Source organism: Dendropsophus ebraccatus, chromosome 2 (assembly GCF_027789765.1).
Source record: "Dendropsophus ebraccatus isolate aDenEbr1 chromosome 2, aDenEbr1.pat, whole genome shotgun sequence".
NCBI classification, from domain to species: Eukaryota; Metazoa; Chordata; class Amphibia; order Anura; family Hylidae; genus Dendropsophus; species Dendropsophus ebraccatus.
Window position 1 is genome coordinate 186,819,352 of NC_091455.1, and position 21,720 is coordinate 186,841,071.

The 21,720-nt window shown below is 46.3% G+C and overlaps 1 protein-coding gene across 2 annotated transcripts in view; it reads left to right on the forward strand.

Annotated features, from left to right (window-relative positions):
* The first annotated feature begins 1,352 nt into the window (after window positions 1–1,352).
* RNF32 (ring finger protein 32) overlaps window positions 1,353–21,720 on the forward strand; it is a 31,016-nt gene continuing 10,648 nt past the window's right edge. Inside the window, exons 1-7 of one of the 2 annotated variants that reach the window (XM_069960502.1) lie at window positions 1,353–1,451; window positions 6,002–6,100; window positions 7,612–7,882; window positions 15,637–15,779; window positions 19,833–19,865; window positions 20,316–20,440; window positions 21,053–21,161. In XM_069960502.1, the coding sequence (XP_069816603.1) occupies window positions 6,029–6,100; window positions 7,612–7,882; window positions 15,637–15,779; window positions 19,833–19,865; window positions 20,316–20,440; window positions 21,053–21,161 (753 nt within the window). In that variant the 5' untranslated portion in view covers window positions 1,353–1,451; window positions 6,002–6,028. Of the gene's footprint in view, window positions 1,583–6,001; window positions 6,101–7,611; window positions 7,883–15,636; window positions 15,780–19,832; window positions 19,866–20,315; window positions 20,441–21,052; window positions 21,162–21,720 lie in introns of both variants that reach the window. The other variant, XM_069960500.1, reaches the window with a different exon arrangement.

The following is a 21,720-nucleotide window of genomic DNA, read 5'->3' on the forward strand; positions in this document are numbered from 1 at the left end:
AAGCATAACAACTGTATTATTTTCTATATACAGAGAGTGTCACGGCCGTTCTTCGTCTGATCGCATCTTATGTGCAGTTGGTAAAATTTATCGCCATCAGCCGCAGATCTCCCTGTGTAAATATTTAAATGGCCGTATGAAAGACTCAGTAATCGTTCATGTGGCCTTGCCACATAATTTATTGTGCCAAATTGGACAGTCTAAACAGACCCTTAGGATCCTTTTATACAGCCTGACATGGGGCCATGCAAGGATGCAAATAAGCAAGAGAACAGATCCCCCTACACACACACACACTTTCCTCAGCTGTCAATCATCCTGGAAAAGTCGGATCACACAGCAGCGTGCTAGGTATGAAGGCACAGCTTGCGATCTGGAAACTGACAGCACAAACATATGCATATCTATACTGTCAGTTTCCTTCTGGTATCAGTCGCACATCTCCTGTTTACACAGGAGGATGTACGTCCGATAACAATATATTTTGAAGTCTGCCCGAAAGATGTGATCAGCCATGGATAGGGCGTTTTCTCGCTCCTTGGCTGATCCCTATCATTTTATTGGCCTAAATAGCATTTCTAGATCCGTGTAAAAGGCCCTTAAAGGGGTTATCCAGCGCTACAAAAACATGGCCCCTTTCCCCCCTATCTTGTCTCCAGTTTGGGTGGGGTTTTGAAACTCCGTTCCATTGAAGTAAATGCAGCTTAATTGCAAACGACACCTGAACTGGAGACAACAGTAGTGGCCATGTTTTTGTAGCACTGGATAACCCATACGGTCATATTATTGCAACTTACCTGTTTCAAATCACTTGTGATGTCATAGCAGGTAATATTACAGAAACTCTTGTGATATTACAATATATTAATATAACACCCAGGGTCAAACTCCAACATAGAACCCCTCTGTATGAAATGTATTGTGGGCTGCTTGATTTCCAGCTGCCATCTTTATATAGTGGGCTGTGAGTCACAGACCACTTCATTTATTCTCCTCTAGTATATATTACATTGCTTATACCAATCCACCTGTACAGGTAAGAGACCTAGAGAGAAGACAAGCATGGACCACTTACATCTCATCTCATAGTAATGACCATTGTATTGAGGTTTTATTTCTGTCCATTACACAGAGGTCAAACTCAGGCCCTCCAGCTGTTACAAAACTACAACTCCCATCATGCCTGCACAGCCAAAGCTAAAGTTTTGCCTGCCCAGGCATGATGGGAGTTGTAGTTTTGCAAGGGCCAAAGCTTCCATATCCCTGCTCTATGGGATGCAGCACTGTGCCTCAACTGACACGTGTGACAGCGCAGCGACAGCCACAAGCCACGCCCCCCGGAGCGCTCTGCATCCAAGGCTACACAGAGGGGGCGGGGCTGCCGGATCGCAGACTTCCGGGCTGGATTTCTGTTGCCTGGCAACCCAAACACGCTGCTTCCTACAGAAGAGGTGGGTGGTGGGAAGGCTCCTCCAGCTCCCCCGTACTCCGGTATGGTCTCTGTGTATCCCGCTGCTCACTGTAATCCCGGGTGGTCCAAGAGATCCCCGGGCCCCCACAGCTAGAGCGCCTGCAGACACAGGTGTGTGCGTGTAGCCATAGTCTTAAAGGGAATGTCCATTTTCAAATACCATTACATATGTATAAATATATATATATATATATATATATATTGCTATGTAAAAAGTTACAGAGAGTATTCTACAGCCCAGAGCTGCATTCATAATACTGCCAGCTTCAGAGCTGACATCTCTGAGCATTCGTTAGAGGCTGAAAGTTTACAGATTGTGTCCTCCACAAATGGTATATATATATATATATATATATATATATATATATATATATATATATATATATATATATTACTCCTTACTGCCGCTTATCACTGCAGAAGATAGATTGTAGAACGGCCATCTCTCATTTCCTTCAGTATCTCCCACTATGGGGGGGTGGGGGTTGGGGGTCACCGAGCATTCTACATTATGTGGCTATGTGTATCCATACAGGGGGTCAGTGGGCAATATACAGTATACAGCTATATGGTGTTTGGTTGGATAAACTGATGCCATGTAGTTGGCGTATACTGTACTTGGGGCCTTGTATACACTGAATAAAGAACAAGATGTGAACAGAAGATTTCAATGAGATTAATGGGCAACTCCAGCGGAAAGAAAAAAATCTTTCAAATCAACTGGTGCCAGAAAGTGCCAGAGATTTGTAACTTACTTCTATTAAAAAATCTCCAGTCTTCCAGTACTTATCAGCTTATCAGTACAGACAGCAGCTGATAAGTACTGGAAGACTTGAGATTTTTTTTAATAGAAGTAAATAACAATTGTCTGACACTTTCTGGGGGGGGGGGGGCACCAGCGACATTAAAACAAGGATTTCTCAGACCATTGTCCCATGTAGATCCACTCTGAGGGTGCGTGCACACTACGGAATTCCCGCGTATAACCCACGGTAGATTCCGTCGCTCGTACCTGCACATCTCCGCCCGTGCCATAGACACTATTCTCTGCACGGACATGTCAATTCTTTTGGCGGAATGCGGAATCCGCCCGTGCATAGAATAGTGTCTATGGCACGAGCGGAGATGCGAGCGGGTACGAGCGATGGAATAAGCCGCGGGTCTTACGGCGGATTTCCGTACTGTGCACGCACCCTAAGGGTGGGTTCACACGTACAGGATCTGGAGCAGATTTGAAGTTGCAGATTTGCTTTGAATCTAATCTGGGCCATCAAATCTGCTGCGGATCCTGTACATGTGAACGCTCCCCAAGGGGCCCGGTTCACACTAAGCAAAAGAGTCAAGATTTCAAACAGAGCCCGCGGAGCCTTTTGCGCAGTGTGAACGACCCCCTAGGGCTGACCACAGGATCAAATCTGCTGCAGCACCTGTAGGTGTGAATGGACCCCCAAGAGGAATGTAATGGTGAGTTCACACGTACAGATTTTTAGTTGCATTTGGTGAAAACAAAGTCAGGAGCAGTGAGAGGAGAAATCTCAGTCTTTTCTTAATGACCTATTCTCTATTTATAGTCTCTTCTTCGCTTTGGCTTCAGAAATTGCAATGGAAAATCTGTCTGCATAAACACAGGCCGATTTTTGGCCCTCTGTTTCCAGTGATTGTAGCAGAACTGTGAGTGCAGCTCTGGGCTAATAGTACAATAGTACTAATAGTACAAATTTTTTATGCATCTTACATTAACTATAGGATGACATGCAGAGATGAATAGGCCTTTCATTGTATCTCTTTATCTTGGGAGGATAAACCTGATACAAGCCAGTATTTTTTTTTTTTTTTTAGAGATGATCCTCGAGCATGCTCTGGTCCATCTGAACCCAAAGTCTTTGCATTTGATTACCGGTCGTTGAAGAAGTTTGATGCAGCCCTAGGGAGGCCATAGATACGGCCTATGGCTATATCCATGTTTTCTAGGCAGCCTTAGGGCTGCATCCATTTTTACCAGCCACTGCTAATCAAATGCCGAGCGTTCGGGTTCAGATGGACCTGAGCATGCTTGTGGTTCGCTCATGCATCTCTATTGTTCTTCTGTTTTTAACTGTTATAGTAAAATATATATATACAGTGGTACCTTGGTTTAAGAGTAACTTGGTTTTGGTTTAAGAGCTCAGTTTTTCAAAATTGTGACTTGGTTTAAGAGCATTGCTTTGGTTTAAGAGCACCCTGTACTGTGTTGGAGCGCGAGTGGAGAAGGGGCATGGTCTGCATAGCGGGATCTACAGCACTGTACTCTGACCCAGGAAGTCTTACCTCACCTTCCAAATCATCGTAGATCCACTTCAGGCTGGGGCTTACATCAGGGGACAGGGCTGTGGAGGTAATCTCTCCATAGCTGTAACCCCTCTCTCCCTGGACAGAGAGCGCTGCTATACTGTGCCCACATCTGTACTGCTCAGTCCTTCATGCTCCCTGCAGTCTCTGTCCGCCCTTGTGTTTCCCATCTCCATTACTGTACAGTAACTTATAATATCACATATTCTGCTGTTACTGAATGTTTGTTTCATCTGTTTTACATGTTATTCAGAATAATAAATCATTATTTTTGGGGTGTGGAACCAATTGTCTGCATATCAGTGATTTCTTATGGGAAAATTTGCTTTGGTTTAAGAGTGGATTTGGATTACAAGCACGGCCCCGGAACGAATTATGCTCCTAATCCAAGGCACCACTGTATATATATATATATATATATATATATATATATATATATATATATATATATAATCATATAGCAATACGTATGGTATCATGATATTGAGCTGACAGCAGGATCTGTTGTTTTTGCTGGCTGCAGCCTGCAGTACTATCTACAGGTAGTGCTGCATTAGATAAATGGGGGTGAAGCAAGGGGTGACATTCTTGTAGGGGACCTGACGGGACTATATTATTGAGGTTGAGGCTGTAAGAAATGCTTGGACTACAAATAACCTTTAATGGAAAAATTCCACCCTTTTTGAGTTATTGCAGGTCATACAGCATACACTGTGTGCAGATCTCCCAGATTACAGTCCTGGGGGCATCCGAGAAGACTTGTCAGTTCACTTGCTGTCTGACTGTCCGAGGGGTTGCTTAGTATAAGTGAAGGTTAATCCAGCAATGTAATGTATGGCCTTAGCATAGGCTGTCAGTGTGTGATCGGTCAGGGTTCAACCCTCTGATGCCCAGGTTGGTCAGACCCTCACAGTCACACAATGATAGCCTATCTTATGGATAGGTCAGCAGGTAAAATAGCTTTATTGACAATTTTTACGATATTGCCCTAGAACAGGGGTAGGGAACCTTGGCTCTTCAGCTGTTATAAAACTACAACTCCCATCATGCTTGGATAACAAAAGCTAAAGCTTTGGCTGTCCAGGCATGATGGGAGTTGTAGTTTTGTAACAGCTACAGAGCCAAGGTTCTCTACCCCTGTTCTAGAATGTAAAATGTAAGCTTAATGCAAACAGGAAGGTATCGTTGACATACACTACTTTCCAATATATAATAAGCCGGAATTGGAGCTTCTATTGCTACGTTTACATGGAATGATAATTCGCCCAATCGATCGTTTAACGATTTTAAAGCAACATTTAGTTTTTTTTTATAACGATCAGCGTTTAGACAAAGTGAAAAATTGTTTAAAAAATCGTTATTGCAATCGTTTTAAGATCGCTTAAGCCCATCTCACACACAGGGTGAATCTGTGAAAGAATGTTTACAAGAAGCGATCTGCGAATTTTTAGCAAACGACCAAAGAAGATTTGAGAACATGTTGAACGATTTCACGCTCGTCGCTTGATCGTTCGCTGTGTATACACGAACCGTTTATCGTTTAGACGTGATCGTTATGACGAAAATTCAAACGATAATCTTTCCGTGTAAACGCAGCATTAGATTTACTCCAAAACCGACTGGGAACACCCTCTTATGTGCAGGGTTTGCATAGACATGGCCCACTTTGTAGGATGGTTCCACCTTAAGCGGTACTATTGGTAAGTATGCAAGTATGGCATATCCACAGATCCTAGATATGTATCCAAAATGGGATCTCCTTGACCAAGTCCCATCAGAAAGCATCAGCCAAAGGGGGCTGGGACTAAAAAGAGAAGCCTTTTCCACTCTATTACTGCAACTCCCATGAACTGATTTGTATGATGGGAATACCCCTAGCTCTATTAAATTCTGCTGACTTAGCTGTATAAATCTGTATGCAGCTAGCTCCCCCTAGTGGTGACTGCATGAAGTTAGAATTGTATCTTTGGATCTCTCCTCTACAAATAGGATGGATTCAGCACAGTGTCCGTATACAGAGTGGTGGACATCACCTTTGGCAGACCCCTCAGTATGAGGTCTGTGTCAGCCCCGCTTATCGCCTATCATGTATTCTTGCACTATAATTAGCTCTCGGGTTTTATTGCATAGGAAACATATTGTTAATCATTGACTGTAGTACAAAGGAAGTTTGCATTGTGTAATCTCGTCTTTTTTTTGCAGGTTCTCTTTTTCTCATTTGGACTCGGAATGGCTCATCATCTAAGTTCAAGGCCCAGCAGAGCATCTGTTTCAGTTTCCAATGTAACAAAAGCTTCAAAGGTATATCTCACAATAAAATCACTCCCACACATGTCAATATTCATTTACAATGATGACACTTTGTGGCGCTTTATGTCTGCTATTTTTTTTACAAGAGTTGAAGAGTTTCTTACTTTTCCCGGCTCCTTTAGAGATAATAATCAGGATAATACTATTTGCCTTCATACTCAACTTTATGTGTATGTCTATAGTCTTTTAAAATCCTCCAGATCTCTGGGCTTCTCAGCGCAAAGAAGGAAGATCTCCCATTCTTTATATGAGTGGGCTCGTCTCATGCTCGTATTCCTGTGACAACACTTCTTGTCATTTAGAGTATCAATATTTTCATAGGTTCACTAGGCCTTAAAGGCCTATTCCAGTCAGGAAAAAAATATGTTGAATCATCCCCCCCCCCCCAGAGACTTAGTTTCATACTTGTTATTATCTTTTCAGTCTCCCTACCCCAGTTCTGAGCTGCTGCTTTCTGCTTAAGACACAGAAAACTGTGTGTGAGCTGCTTTCTCCATCTCCGTTCTGAATTCCCCCTCCTATCCAAGATGGCTCATGTAGTGTCCCTGTACTGGTGACTAACTGTGACTGTAAGCTTCCCAACATTAGATTGCAGAGATAGCCGACCAGGGATGCTGTTTACACAAGCCGTTCCGGAAAGGAGAGGAGAGTAGGGGGAGATGAAAAGAGCAGTTTATACACAGTTTTTTATGTCTTCAGCAGGAAGCAGCAGCTCAAAACTGAGGAAAGGAGACTGAAAATATAATAACAAGTATGGAACAAATTGTTAGGGTCCTATTCCACGGGCCGAGGAGGGCCCGATCAATGATGTAAACGAGCGTCGATCTGCTAGATCGCCGCTCGTTTACTGGACCTATTCCACGGCCCGATGATCGTTGAGCGAGGGCTGCAAGGACATTGTTACCGATGTCCTTGCAGCCCTTGCAGCATCATACATTACCTGTCAGGTCTTCTCCTCCGCTCTGTCTTCCTCCCCGGGTCCCGCACGCTCCATCTTCAGAATGGCCGGTGGCTGAGCGCTCCGTCAGCTGACCGGCCATTCTGAAGATAGAGCGCGCGGGACTCGGGGATGAAGACAGCCCGGAGAAGAAGCCTGGACAGGTAATGTATGCTGCTGCAGCCTGTCAAGTCGTCGGTCGCCCGCCGCGCACTGCTATTCAACCGTAGCGATGCGCGGTGGGGGAATGATGATTTTAGGTCTGGCCCTAAATGAACGATCAGCCGATGACACGATCATCGGCTGATCGTTCTCTCTATTTCACCAAACGATAATCGGCCGAATCGGGCCAAATGGGGCCAATCCGGCCGATTATCGTTACTGTGGAATAGGGCCCTTAGTCTCCAACAGGGGGGATGATACAACATGTATTTTACCTGAGCAGATAACCTTTTTAAATATTATATATGAAAATAGTTACTGTATTTCATTTTTCCATTTTTTTTTACTTATATGTGTATAGATTGTATTATTTAATTGAATTAATTATTTTTAATTTTTTTAGAATCAAGATAAAAGTCATCATCCGGTAATTCTGACCACTGTAGCTTTACAGGATCATATTTTACAGAATCTCCAGCTTCAGCATCTCTCTTTGGCTGATCCTTGTAGAGGAATCAGGAGTATGAACAAGTCCGGAGCCCGAACAGTAAACAGAAAAATGGTCAAACCTGTTGTTGACACCGGGATTAGGAGGAAACCTACCGAAAGAGCTGCCATCAATACTACAGAGGAAGAATACGTACTTGAACCATTTGGTCCAAAGTTAACATTGGGCAAGTTGCTGTTTGTTAACTTTTCTTTATGTATAATATTAGGGATCATTCACACCATGTTTCATGCAAGCGTCGCAGGCATACTTTACATTGGCCGTGTATACACGTCCTCTAGTGTGTACATAGCTGCATACCTGTGTATACACATCCTGTAGTGGCAGTATACCTGTGTATACACGTCCTGTAGTGGCTGTATACCTGCTTATATACTTCCTGTAGTGTGTTCATAACTGCATTCACGTCCTGTAGTGGCAGTATAACTGTGTATACACGTCCTGTAGTGGCAGTATACCTGTGTATACACGTCCTGTAGTGGCAGTATACCTGTGTATACACGTCCTGTAGTGGCAGTATACCTGTGTATACACGTCCTGTAGTGGCAGTATACCTGTGTATACACGTCCTGTAGTGTGTTTATAACTGCATTCACGTCCTGTAGTGGCAGTATACCTGTGTATACACGTCCTGTAGTGGCAGTATACCTGTGTATACACGTCCTGTAGTGGCAGTATACCTATGTATACACGTCCTGTAGTGGCAGTATACCTGTGTATACACGTCCTGTAGTGTGTTCATAACTGCATTCACGTCCTGTAGTGGCAGTATACCTGTGTATACACGTCCTGTAGTGTGTTTATAACTGCATTCACGTCCTGTAGTGGCTGTATACCTATGTATACACGTCCTGTAGTGGCAGTATACCTGTGTATACACGTCCTGTAGTGTGTTCATAACTGCATTCACGTCCTGTAGTGGCAGTATACCTGTGTATACACGTCCTGTAGTGTGTTTATAACTGCATTCACGTCCTGTAGTGGCAGTATACCTGTGTATACACGTCCTGTAGTGGCAGTATACCTGTGTATACACGTCCTGTAGTGGCAGTATACCTGTGTATACACGTCCTGTAGTGGCAGTATACCTGTGTATACACGTCCTGTAGTGGCAGTATACCTGCTTATATACTTCCTGTAGTGTGTACATAACTGCATTCACGTCCTGTAGTGGCAGTATACCTGTGTATACACGTCCTGTAGTGTGTACATAACTGCATTTACGTCCTGTAGTGGCAGTATACCTGTGTATACACGTCCTGTAGTGTGTACATAACTGCATTCACGTCCTGTAGTGGCAGTATACCTGTGTATACACGTCCTGTAGTGGCAGTATACCTGTGTATACACGTCCTGTAGTGGCAGTATACCTGTGTATACACGTCCTGTAGTGGCAGTATACCTGTGTATACACGTCCTGTAGTGGCAGTATACCTGCCAGGGCTCCAGATGGCGACCAAAATGGTCGCCAATGCGACTGATATTTTGCAAATGGCGCCCAGATTTATTAATCTGGGCGCCATTTGCGACTGGCCCCAGCGGCTGCGCGCTGTCTCTTTAAGTATCCCCGGCTGATGCGCGGCTGCCGGGGGTGTCCCGTCCTATCCCCGGCAGCGCGGCGCATCAGTGAGCTGCCTGGGGCCCTGACTTCCGGCACAGGAAGCGCACGTCAGAGACGCTTCCTGTGTCAGAAGTCACAGCCGCGGCGTACAGGGAGCTCACTGACGCGCCGCGCTGCCGGGGATAGGACGGGACACCCGCGGCAGCCGCGCATCAGTTGGGGACAGCGTCCGAAGAAGAAGAGGATCGCCGGGGGAGCGGGTTGTCAGGTGAGTTTGTGTGTTTGTTTTTTTTTTAAATACTGCTTAGCATAGAGGAGGAAGGGGGGGGGCATCTATAATGGGGGGAAGAGAAGGGGGGGCATCTATAATGGGGGGAGAAGAGGGGCCATCTTCAAGGGGGGGAGAGGGGGCTAGCTATAAGGGGAGGGGGTATCTATAAGGGGGGGAGAAGAGGGCATCTATAATGGGGGGGAGGAGGGGGCATCTATAATGGGGCGGAGGAGGGGGCATCTATAATGGGGGGGAGGAGGGGGCATCTATAATGGGGGGAGGAGGGGGCATCTATAATGGGGGGAGGAGGGGGTCATCTATAAGGGGAGGGGTATCTATAAGGGGGGGAGAAGAGGGGGTATCTATAAGGGGGGGAGAAGAGGGGGCATCTATAATGGGGGGGAGAGGGGGCATCTATAATGGGGGGGAGGAGGGGGCATCTATAATGGGGGTAGAGGGGGTCATCTATAATGGGGGGGAGGAGGGGGCATCTATAATGGGGGGAGGGGGCCATCTATAAGTGTAGGGCAAACTGGCTGCAGACACTGGGAGATAGATATATGCACAATTATTATTATCAGGGCCCCTCAGGTGTCTGTATTGTAGGGGGTCACTTGCATTAGTCACTAGGTGAGAGATATATCTATCTATATACACATCTTGTGGGGGGTCACTATGGCTGCAGTCATAAGTCTAGCTCAGTATGTATAGACTGTTGCAAGCTTTTAAAGGGAACCTGTCACCCCCGGTGACGGGGTGACAGGCTCCCAACCCCCCGTTAGAACCCCCTATACTCACCTCATCGCGCCGGGTCCCACTTCTGGAGGTGGTCAGGTCACGGAGATCTCAGCCGCTGCAGCCCGGCGCGCACACGAGAGATGAGTCCAACACTCATAGAGAATGAAGGAGCGCTGGACTCTCCCGTCATTCTCTATGAGCGTTGGACTCATCTCTCAGCGCACGCCGGGCTGCAGCGGCTGAGATCTCCGTGACCCGACCATCTTCAGAAGCGGGACCCGGCGCGATGAGGTGAGTATAGGGGGGTTGGGAGCCTGTCACCCCGTCACCGGGGGTGACAGGTTCCCTTTAAGTTCAAGTTCAGAAGAGTAAGCCTCATTAAAAGGCTAGCCAAGTGAGGCTGAAGTACTGAGTCAGACTGTATATGGTTGTCAAGTTGCAAGTTTCCATGTTGAACATTTTCAAACTAAGAAAAGAAAGGATCTAAAGGAGGAGGATGCTGCCGTGGCCTCTGCACACAGTAAGTCCCATGTAACATAACATTAATTTTACATGGTTTAAAATGTTGGCGACCAAATATTCTATTTGGCGCCTAAATTTTTCAGGTTAGGAGCCAATGGCTCCTAGGTAAATTTTTTAGTCTGGAGCCCTGCCTGCTTATATACTTCCTGTAGTGTGTACATAACTGCATTCACGTCCTGTAGTGGCAGTATACCTGTGTATACACGTCCTGTAGTGGCAGTATACCTGTGTATACACGTCCTGTAGTGGCAGTATACCTGTGTATACACGTCCTGTAGTGTGTACATAACTGCATTTACGTCCTGTAGTGGCAGTATACCTGTGTATACATGTCCTGTAGTGTGTTTATAACTGCATTCACGTCCTGTAGTGGCTGTATACCTGCTTATATACTTCCTGTAGTGTGTACATAACTGCATTCACGTCCTGTATTGGCAGTATACCTGTGTATATACGTCCTGTAGTGTGTACATAACTGCATTCACGTCCTGTAGTGGCAGTATACCTGTGTATATACGTCCTGTAGTGTGTACATAACTGCATTCATGTCCTGTAGTGGCTGTATACCTATGTATACACGTCCTGTAGTGGCTGTATACCTGTGTATACACGTCCTCTAGTGTGTACATAACTGAATTTACGTCCTGTAGTGGCTGTATACCTGTATATACGTAATAATGACAATAGACTTAATGGCACAGCTGCTCATTGAGTTACTTTTTTTTTTTTTTTTTTAACTTTTTTGAAACAAAATATTACCAGTTTGGCACAGCCAAGTTGGTGTGGTTTGCAAAAGGGGCGGGTAATAATTATTATTCAATTATCGTTACTGCAGCTACATGTGTGATTAACCGTGATATTGATTTAGGCCCAGCCTTATATTATAGTAGATAGTTTATATGTAAATGTGTGAGAGATATACAGCGGTGCCTTGGATTACAAGCCTAAATCGTTCCGGGACCGCGCTTGTAATCCAAATCCACTCTTCAACTAAAGCAAATTTTCCCATAAGAAATCACTGAAATGCAGACAATTGGTTCCACACCCCAAAAATAATTATTTTTTTATTCTGAATAACATGTAAAACAGTAGAAACAAACATTCAGAAATATGTGATATTATCAGTTACTGTACAGTATAGCAGTCAGCATATGGAGTATAATGTAAAGTAATGGCATAAACCTAATAACACAGCAACAGTTAGTAGATACAGGGTGGAGCTGCAGATCCCCATAATGCAGTAGTGTAGTACAACAGGCTAGAATGGAGAAGCAGGGCTGCTGTCAAAGGTTTGTGTGGTCACATCACAGCAATGGGGAAGGGGTGTGTGCTCGGCATGGACCAATCAGGAAGTGAGAATCACAGCTGTGCAGGAGGACAGAGACAGAAATTTCTCTATACAGCAGTGTGAATGGCTGAGTGTAAGTGCAGGCACATTATAGCAGGAATGGAGAGGATGGGAAATTCAAGGGCTGACAGACTGCAGGGAGTAATGAGCAGGGCAGATGTGGACACATACATGCAGCACTCTCTGTCCGGGAAGAAAGGGGTTACATCTATGGAGAGATTACCTCCACAGTCCTGTCCCCTGATGCAAGCCCCAGCCTAAAGTGGATCTGCCATGATTTGGAAGGTGAGGGAGACTTCCTGGGTCAGAGTACAGTGCTGTAGACCATCTATAAAGACCATGCTCCTCACCCACTCCCACCCAGGGAGCTCTAAAAGTGTCACTGTCGGTTAAATTTTTTTTGCAGAAATCAACAGTACAGGCGATTTTAAGAAACTTTGTAATTGGATTTATTAGGCAAATATGCCATTATCTGCATTCAAAAAGCCTTTCCCCAGGTGCCCCCCTCCCTCCTTTCTGTCATCCACTGTTTATTATCAGGAAATCTTGACTGTTTTACATCAGTCGGACCCTGTCTGTGTTATGGAAAGGGGAGGGGGAGGAGGGAGATTAGTCCACAGCAGAGAGCAGAGAACAAAGGATTACACAGCGGGAACTGTGTGAAAGCCGTATTCAGAGGTCAGAGAGGTTAGTGCTAACTGTCAGAGGAGATAGCCTGGTGATGTAGCTGTAAATTAACTCTTTGTTGTCCTGTTTTGGTGCCTCTTCTCCCTCCTTCTCTCCCCTCTCCATAGAGAACAATGAAGACAGGCTTCATGATAAAAATGCATTTTTCGGCTAATAAACCCAATTACAAAGTTTCTTAAAATCACCCGTATTATTGATTTCTGCCAAAAAAAAAAAAATGACAGGTACACTTTTAACCAAAGCAATGCTCTTTATCCAAGTTACAATTCTTAAAAACTGCGAGCTCTTCCTATATATATATATATATATATATATATATATATATTAGAAGCGTTTGTTCTGCCGCTGCCTATTATGTGAGTTTTATTACTATTAACACTGGTAAATCCCCCACAGTGAAAAGGAAAAGCTTTTCCCTAATAACATGATAATGTCACAAGATTACAAGAGATCCAATCAACCTTAACATAAGCGTTTCACTTCTGTCCCATAGAAATACTTTGTAAGTAAAGTTTCAGTGTTTCACGTTGTTCCTGTAACTTTCCGAACAATGATGACATCTTAATTACTCCTGACAAAGTGACAAAAGGAAATTGGGCATTAAACCTGTTCCTGCCGGGGCAGATGTTTGCAGATACAGATGTCTTCATCTATTGTAAACTACATAAGCTCAGTAGATATTTGAAGAGTAACTGTAATGACAGGGGAAGGGAGAGGCTACTGTATTCTGCACTCACAGCCCTGTCCCTGCTGATTTTGACCACTCAACCAGATAAGGACACCCCCAGCCATGGTGAAGGTCCCTTGCCAAGTGCATTAAACGAGAGAAGACTAGTCACACTAGCCAGGTCAATACCTAGAAGGGTACGTACGTAGTAGCAGAATCGGCAGACAATGCCAGGAGGTCACGTAATTGCGGAATCGTCAAACAAGGGTCGGGACCACCTGACTAGATGAGCCAGAGAGGATGCCGGATCACACAGCAGCACAGAAGGTATGTATGCACTGCATGTGTGATCTGGATACTGACAGTACGGATATATGCATATCTATGCTGTCAGTTTTCGTAGGGCTCGGACGCTTGATTATTATGCCGTGTAAAGGCACTGCAATTGCTGATCGGTGCTCATTTACGCCATGTTGGGCCAATACAACCCTAAGTGTGACTGGCCCAGTGCCTCTGCTCGCTGATCGGCCAACAAGTCCTACTAGCATCAGGGCTGGCAGCAACAGAGCAACATGCACTGCATTGCAGATGGCATTGTGCTTAGGAAGGTAAGTCAGCCAGGTAAGTATTTTTTTAAAACCATTTACAGGGTCGGTTATTTCTTAACATACCATTCATATACAGTGACTTAAAGGTGATGATTATGGAAAAAAAATAAGGATTAATACCACACCCAGTGTCACCGGTGTGACTGCTGCCAATGGGTTTTTCCCTTCTGTAAAATGCCAATCGAACTATAAACTGGACCTGTGTCACCTGTCCTGACCTATTGGAGGAAATGCTTGCCTTCTTCATGCAGTGACAATTCTGGAGCATCTTTTATTAGAAATCTGCATTGTGTTCCTCCATTATTCCTCCCAGAAATGTATGAATAAATTGACAAGGGAATGCTGCTAGTTGGGGTGTGTCTCTATCCACTCTGGTGCTGTCCAATCAGAGCTGATAGAGTATGCGTATAGACACGCCCCTTTGACAAGGACTTCTCTTTTCACATCAGTGGGTGCTACAGAAGGGCCAGATTATAAAAATAGCAGAGCGCTGGCTTTACATTGATGTGTGATGACCAGAAGATACAGTTTCTACATCCTTCTCATACTCCTGCAGTGAGCCAGGGAGTGAGGCACCCCACCGCAGGCTTCTCCCAGCTCCATCCAGCCATCAGTCAGGGTCTCATCACTGAGACCCTGAATGATCAAAGCTTTTGAAATGACTGTGTGACAGTGATGCTTTAACTTGTTTGCACTATATCAGGATCACACAGGCATATGTAAGGCATTACATTGGGATGTGCTTACGGTAACATTCTAATCTAGGTAAATTTAGATGAGAAAAGTTATTCTACTAATCGACTTTGACTGCTGCATGATGATAAAACCCCAGTGAGATACAAGATGGCTCGGCTATCATTGTGTGTCCTCCGTAGTAGTAGAGCCGTCTAATCCCCTAACATGGCAGCGGAGTGCGCTCCAGCCTGACGCTCTTCATTCATCATCGGTGCTGTATGGCTTTCATGTATATAATTCAGCCCAGTAATAGACAGCCTCTGACATTGATTAATCTCCTACAGTGGCTTAAGTTAGTCTTTGGATTTGCTGTGAGCCAGAGAAGCAATGGTTTCTTTCCCTGAATGACTCAATTCATAGCGCTCTCCATGTGACTGATTGATTACGGGTATGATGTCTTTACCCATTGTAATGATTGACAGGACAAAAGAAGACTCGGGAGAATTGCCCTCTAGATGTATTCTTTACACCATGTAGCTGTCATTACTAGTCAGTCACTAAAGGTGTCAGTGGTAAAGGCATAAAAATAATTACTAGAGCGTCGGCTCTACACGCGGGGTTAGCCAAGACAAATAAAATCCATTAGGTGTCTTAGCAGGTTCCTGCCATGTCTGCACACATTAAGAGTTATATATATATAAGGCAGGACAACAAACAGCTCATCGCCTTTTATTATAGCTTTTAGGTAGGTACTATTAACAAGAGCATATACTGACACTAATACCCCCAATAAGATGCCCCTTCACACAACCGACTATAATAACTTTGTGTCTTTGGTTGAAGCTCAGAGACTTGGGATTGTCGAGGCTCCGGCGATGCCGCTATCCAGAGACGAGTGGTTTAAAGTAAAACAGCGCTCTATCGAGCAAGGCGACTCTCTGCAGCCATGTGTTATATGTAAAGAAGAGTTTAAACTCCACCCACAGGTACAGTACTTATGTCCTGTCACAATGGCTTATAGTTGGTCTGACAATTTAGTTAATAGTCAGATGGGCGTGGCCTTAATTTTAATAATGGTGAATGTCAGTTGATGGGCGTATCGGGGGTTGATGTTTTACAGTGGGGGGGGGGGTGTGTGCCTGGTATACACCCTCTGACTATGTTCACACTACGTATATTTTCGTAAAACTATGTCTGTTGTTGTACATTGCAACAACGGCCGTGATTATTAAGAAATTATATGTTACCTTGCTGTCTATGGGATCCCGGCCGGAGCGTATACACATGGTATAGGCTCCGGCCGGGATCCCTAGCGGCGCCGCAAACAAGTGACATGTCAGTTTTCTGTGGCCGCTATTCATTGAATAGCAGCCATAGAAAACCATGTCAGTGCACACTGTGGAGTGAGCGGCTCCGGCCACACGCTCCATAGTGTGCAGTGAGGAGTTCTGATGCGGGCGCGCACGGATGCGTCCGCATCAGAACTCTGCGGCGCTAAAGATCATCTGGCCGGTACCGCTGTACCAGCCGGGATGATCTTTTCAGAGACCGGCCGGGTCACAGAACGGCCGGTCTCTTACAGAATGTGAACATAGCCTCTAACTGTATAATCACTCCCATCACCGGATTCACTCCTATTATTAAAATTAAAGGGGCCACTATCAGGCATCTATACTAACCATACCAGGGAGTCACTGAGGGCCCGCTGTGGTCTCATTCTTTATGATTATGTAGTTTGCATCCTAAGTTTTAGGGAATTCTAAGCTATTTAATGGGTGTACCCAGGGGTGATTCTAGCCTCTCTGCTGCCCGAGGCGAACTATAGAATGACGCCCCCCCCCCGTCAATCCGCCCACATTATAATCCACTACTGCCCCCCCCACTGCTGTCCCCAATAAACATAATGTTTGGTCCCTTGTTGCACAGAGGATGTCAGGAGAGGAGGGGGCTGACTTTATAGGAGAGGTCCCAGCAGCACAGAGGATGTCAGGAGATGAGGGTGCTAATCCTATAGGAGAGGTCCCAGCAGCACAGAGGATGTCAGGAGAGGAGGGTGCTAATCCTATAGGAGAAGTCCCAGCAGCACAGAGGATGTCAGGAGAGGAGGGTGCTGATCTTTTAGGAGATGGTCCCCCTCTTCCCCCCTTATAGATGGTCCCCCTCTTCCCCCCCTTATAGATGGTCCCCCTCTTCCCCCCCTTATAGATGGTCCCCCTCCCCCCCTTATACATGGTCCCCCTCTCCCCCCTCCCTTATAGATGGTCCCCCTCTTCCCTCTCCCCCTCCCTTATAGATGGTCACCCTCCCCCCCTTATACATGGTCCCCCTCTTCCCCCCCCTTATAGACGGTCCCCCTCCCTTATAGATGGTCCCCCCCTTATAGATGGTCCCCCTCTTTCCCCCCTCCCTTATAGATGGCCCCCCCTTATAGATGGTCCCCCTCTTTCCCCCCCTCCCTTATAGATGGTCCCCCTCTTTCCCCCCTCCCTTATAGATGGTCCCCTTCCCCCCCTATAGATGGTCCCCCTCTTCCCTCTCCCCCTCCCTTATAGATGGTCCCCCCCCCTTATAGATCGTCCCCCTCCCTTATAGATGGTCCCCCTCTTTCCCCCCTCCCTTATAGATGGTCCCCTTCCCCCCCCTATAGATAGTCCCCCTCTTCCCTCCCTTATAGATGGCCCCCCCCCTTATAGATGGCCCCCCCTTATAGATGGTCCCCCTCTTTCCCCCCTCCCTTATAGATGGCCCCCCCTTATAGATGGTCCCCCTCTTTCCCCCCTCCCTTATAGATGGTCCCCTTCCCCCCCCCTATAGATGGTCCCCCTCTTCCCTCTCCCTTATAGATGGTCCCCCCCCCTTATAGATCGTCCCCCTCCCTTATAGATGGTCCCCCTCTTTCCCCCCTCCCTTATAGATGGTCCCCTTCCCCCCCCTATAGATAGTCCCCCTCTTCCCTCTCCCCCTCCCTTATAGATCGTCCCCCCCCCTTATAGATGGTCCCCCTCTTTCCCCCCTCCCTTATAGATGGTCCCCTTCTCCCCCCTATAGATAGTCCCCCTCTTCCCTCTCCCCCTCCCTTATAGATCGTCCCCCCCCCCCTTATAGATGGTCCCCCTCTTTCCCCCCCTTCCCTCTCCCCCTCCCTTATAGATCGTCCCCCCCCCTTATAGATGGTCCCCCTCTTTCCCCCCTCCCTTATAGATGGTCCCCTTCTCCCCCCTATAGATAGTCCCCCTCTTCCCTCTCCCCCTCCCTTATAGATGGTTTCCCCTTATAGATCGTCCCCCTCTTTCCCCCCCTGCACAGCAGATAAAACAAAAAACAGAACACAACTCACCTGCCCTCCGTTCCCCCGTCGAGCCTCTCTGGTCTTGTCCCGGGTGATGCGCGGCTGCCGGAGGTGTCCCGTCCTGTCCCCGGCAGCGCGCGCATCACAGATCTCCCCATGCGCCTGTGGCTGTGACTTCCGGCGCACGGGGAGCTCTCTGATGCGCGCGCTGCCGGAGACAGGATGGGACACCCCGGGCAGCCGCGCATCACCCGGGGGACTAAAGGCTGCATTCCCACGTTCCGTGATCCTGACGGATCACGGACGTGGAATGCATGTACTGGAGCCCCCCCCCCGCCCCCGGGCAGTATCTGTAATGAGATGCTGGGAGCGGGGGGGACTGTATTCATAAGCGCCGCACTGTAGTATCAGCACGGCGCGGCTGATTTAGTACAGCACGGCGCTTATGAATACAGTCCCCCCCGCTCACAGCATCTCATTACAGATACTGCCCGGGGGCGGGGGGGCTCCAGTACATGGTACAGTCAGTGGCGGATTATAATGTGGGCGGCCGCCGAACCGCTCATATTATAATCTGCCACTGAATGCCGCCCCCATGGTGACAGCTAGTGGCGCCGCCTGAGGCAGACGATTCAGGTCGCCTCATGATTGCGGCGCCCCTGGGTGTACCATCTAATATTTTTTAGGTTGCAGGAACCTGTTATCAAAAATTTTTGACATGTCACAGGGACCTGTAAAAGGTTTTGATCGGTGAGGGGCTTACCAATGACGAGAACGAGCGGCGAGAACTTACCGCTGTCTATTACCTCCTTCCAGGCAGCCCCATAGGCTTATAATGGAGCCGCCTCGATGGAAATGATGGAGATGAAATGGACTACCGCATATTTCTCCTGGTTTGTTTTCCTGTCCCAGTCAAAACCTTTGTACATTTATGACAGGTACTCTTTAAGGCTATGTTCATCTCAAGTTTGCCTACATTGGAAGTATACATCAGGAGAGTCTTCCCCTATATATTACATGGAAGGCTGTAACCTATCCTTTTTTTTTTTTTTTTTTTTTTTTACTGAATTCCCCTGTTTGGAATGCTTTGAAGAGGATGTACCATCAGGAACATCCTCTTTCACATGACCCACGGATAGAACTGCGCCGTCACGGTGAAGACGGTGGCATGGGCTGGGGCTAAAGCACTGGAGACGGGCCGGCCTGCCCCCAGTGGGAGGGAATTCCCTCCCCTCTATGATGCGGCTCCTATAGAATCAATGGAGCCGTGTCATAGAGGGGTGAGGGTTTCCTCCCACTGGGGGCAGCCCAGCCCGCCTCCAGTGCTTCAGCCCAGCCCAGTACCCGTGAATAGAACGGCGCTGTACACGGGAACGTGGATCATGTTAAAGAGGATCTTCCTGATGGTACATCCTCTTTAATCTACTACACCATGGTTTCAAACTCTGCTAAAGATTTGGCTGTCCAGGCATGATGGGAATTGTAGTTGTGTAACAGATGGAGGGCCTGAGTTTGACACCAGTGTACTACACTGTTCCACAACCCATATAGAGACAAGAAAGACACAGTTTTGAGCTCTGTTGGGTAAATGGTGTCCCGTCAATGTGTTTGGCGTATACATCAGGAGCGTCTTTTGGAGTATATGCCAAGTGTAGGGTCGTAAGGGGATACATTTACATTTAGCTGTAATTCATAGTGATCTATTGTGGTCTATGCTGTATAATAACCGTCTGCGCTGCTTGTTTTGCAGGTTCTGCTTTCGTGTTCTCATGTATTTCACAGGGTAAGTGGATGATTTAAGATGAATTATTGCATTCATGATATTCCTGACCATGCCATGACCAGTGTAGACAACCCCAAAATCCAGGATCTTTATAGTCTGTTAGATGATGTCCCAGATGTCTGAGTGCAATATATGAGACATGTGGAGAGGCTATTGCTAGTGAAAGTTACTGGTAAGTGGAAGGCTCCTTAGCTGGTGTCCATTAGGCCGATGCTAATTTATCAAGCCTATCACAGGGCTGCACAGAGGATCCCCTGGATCATTCGTATAGCTCTTTACTATGGTTGATCGCACATCCTTTATTACACAGCATGTGATTGCTCTTCGTCAGCTGATCACTGGGTATATAACACGGGGCAATTATTATCGGTCTTTTAAGCCACATGTAGTAGGGTCTTTAAGGAATAATTCTCTATAGGACTTCACTTTATATACACTCTCTCTCTGCAGACATGTTTGGAAGCGTATGAGAAATTCACTGGACGAAAAACATGCCCGATGTGTAGACGGAATCAGTATCAGACCAGAGTAATACATGACGCGGCTCAGCTGTTCAGAGTAAAATGTGCCACCAGGTAACGCAGTGTTCCCATTAGTGTTATCATTTAGATTTTTACGACATGCATTTTTTTTTAATAGGGTAAAGCAAGAGATCCTTCAAGGGATCCCATTCATCTCTTTGGGAGTCAGATGGTTCCTGAACTTTATTATTTTGTCATACATCTGGATATGGCCACTAGGATCCACTTTTGTAAAGTATCCACTGCTTGGAAGGCACTGGTTTTCCTTAGGGATTGCCAGATGGCATATGGAATCTTTACAGGCAGTGCATTCTGGGAAATGGTATGCAAATTAGCTGCCCCCCATAAGGAAGATAACTGTCTCTCCAGTGCCACCTATAGGCAGCTCTCCCAAAATGGACAGCACCATCTGTAAATAAGAACCTGCTACCCAAATAATAGTCTTAGGCCCACCTAGGATAGCTGCGGGAGGCCTTAACATTTGTCTACAGCAGCAGCTTCTACTGGAGACTCTCTTTGTTGTGACTCTCCATTCTTGCTACTATAGAGGGTCCTGAATAAAGGAATCCCCCTTAAGATGTCTACATGTAATAAGGGTTATGGGGGTTGTTCTAATGGAATCATCTTTTCATCAAAATTTCCAGGCCTCTTCATTTTCTTCCTTAGGATACAGGCTTGTTGGAGAGGATACATAGTGCGGAAATGGTACAGACACTTCCGTCAAACAACACCTCCCAAAGACCCCAGGTTACGGAAGAAGTTCTTTGAAGAGAAGGTACCCATTTATCCTATTAAACTGTAGTGACGCATGACCTTGGAGGTAGGAAGCAATGGGGTATCAGAGTTTACTTCTCCTGCATTTCAATAGGTCGGCTACAAATCTTCAGTCCCTATAAAATGTCTGTCATGCTAATAGGTCTATTATGTTGTAAGAGAGAAGGAATGAAAGTCTTCACATTACAGTGGTGTGCCCATTTGGCTGTGTGCTATGTATTCTCTTAGGATGATGTCATTATTATAGCTTTTCTGTGTTCATAGACCCTGTACTGTCACATGTTCTAGAAGAATGGGATATTAAACCTGGATCAGTAGAGGATACAACGTGATTAACATATATGTGCTCTGTATGCTTTATATGTCCAGAAACCTGCCTGCACACATAGGAAGCCATGTGGTTGTTGGAGTAAAGACCCTATTACACGGGGCGACATAGAGGAGCTGTCAGCGCTCTTTGCTCCTCTTTTCCCACTCGCTGCCACCGCTATTCCACATGCCGGCTGCGAGCGGGTGATTACAGGGGGCGCTGCGGGGAGCTCCCCGGATGATCGCTGGAT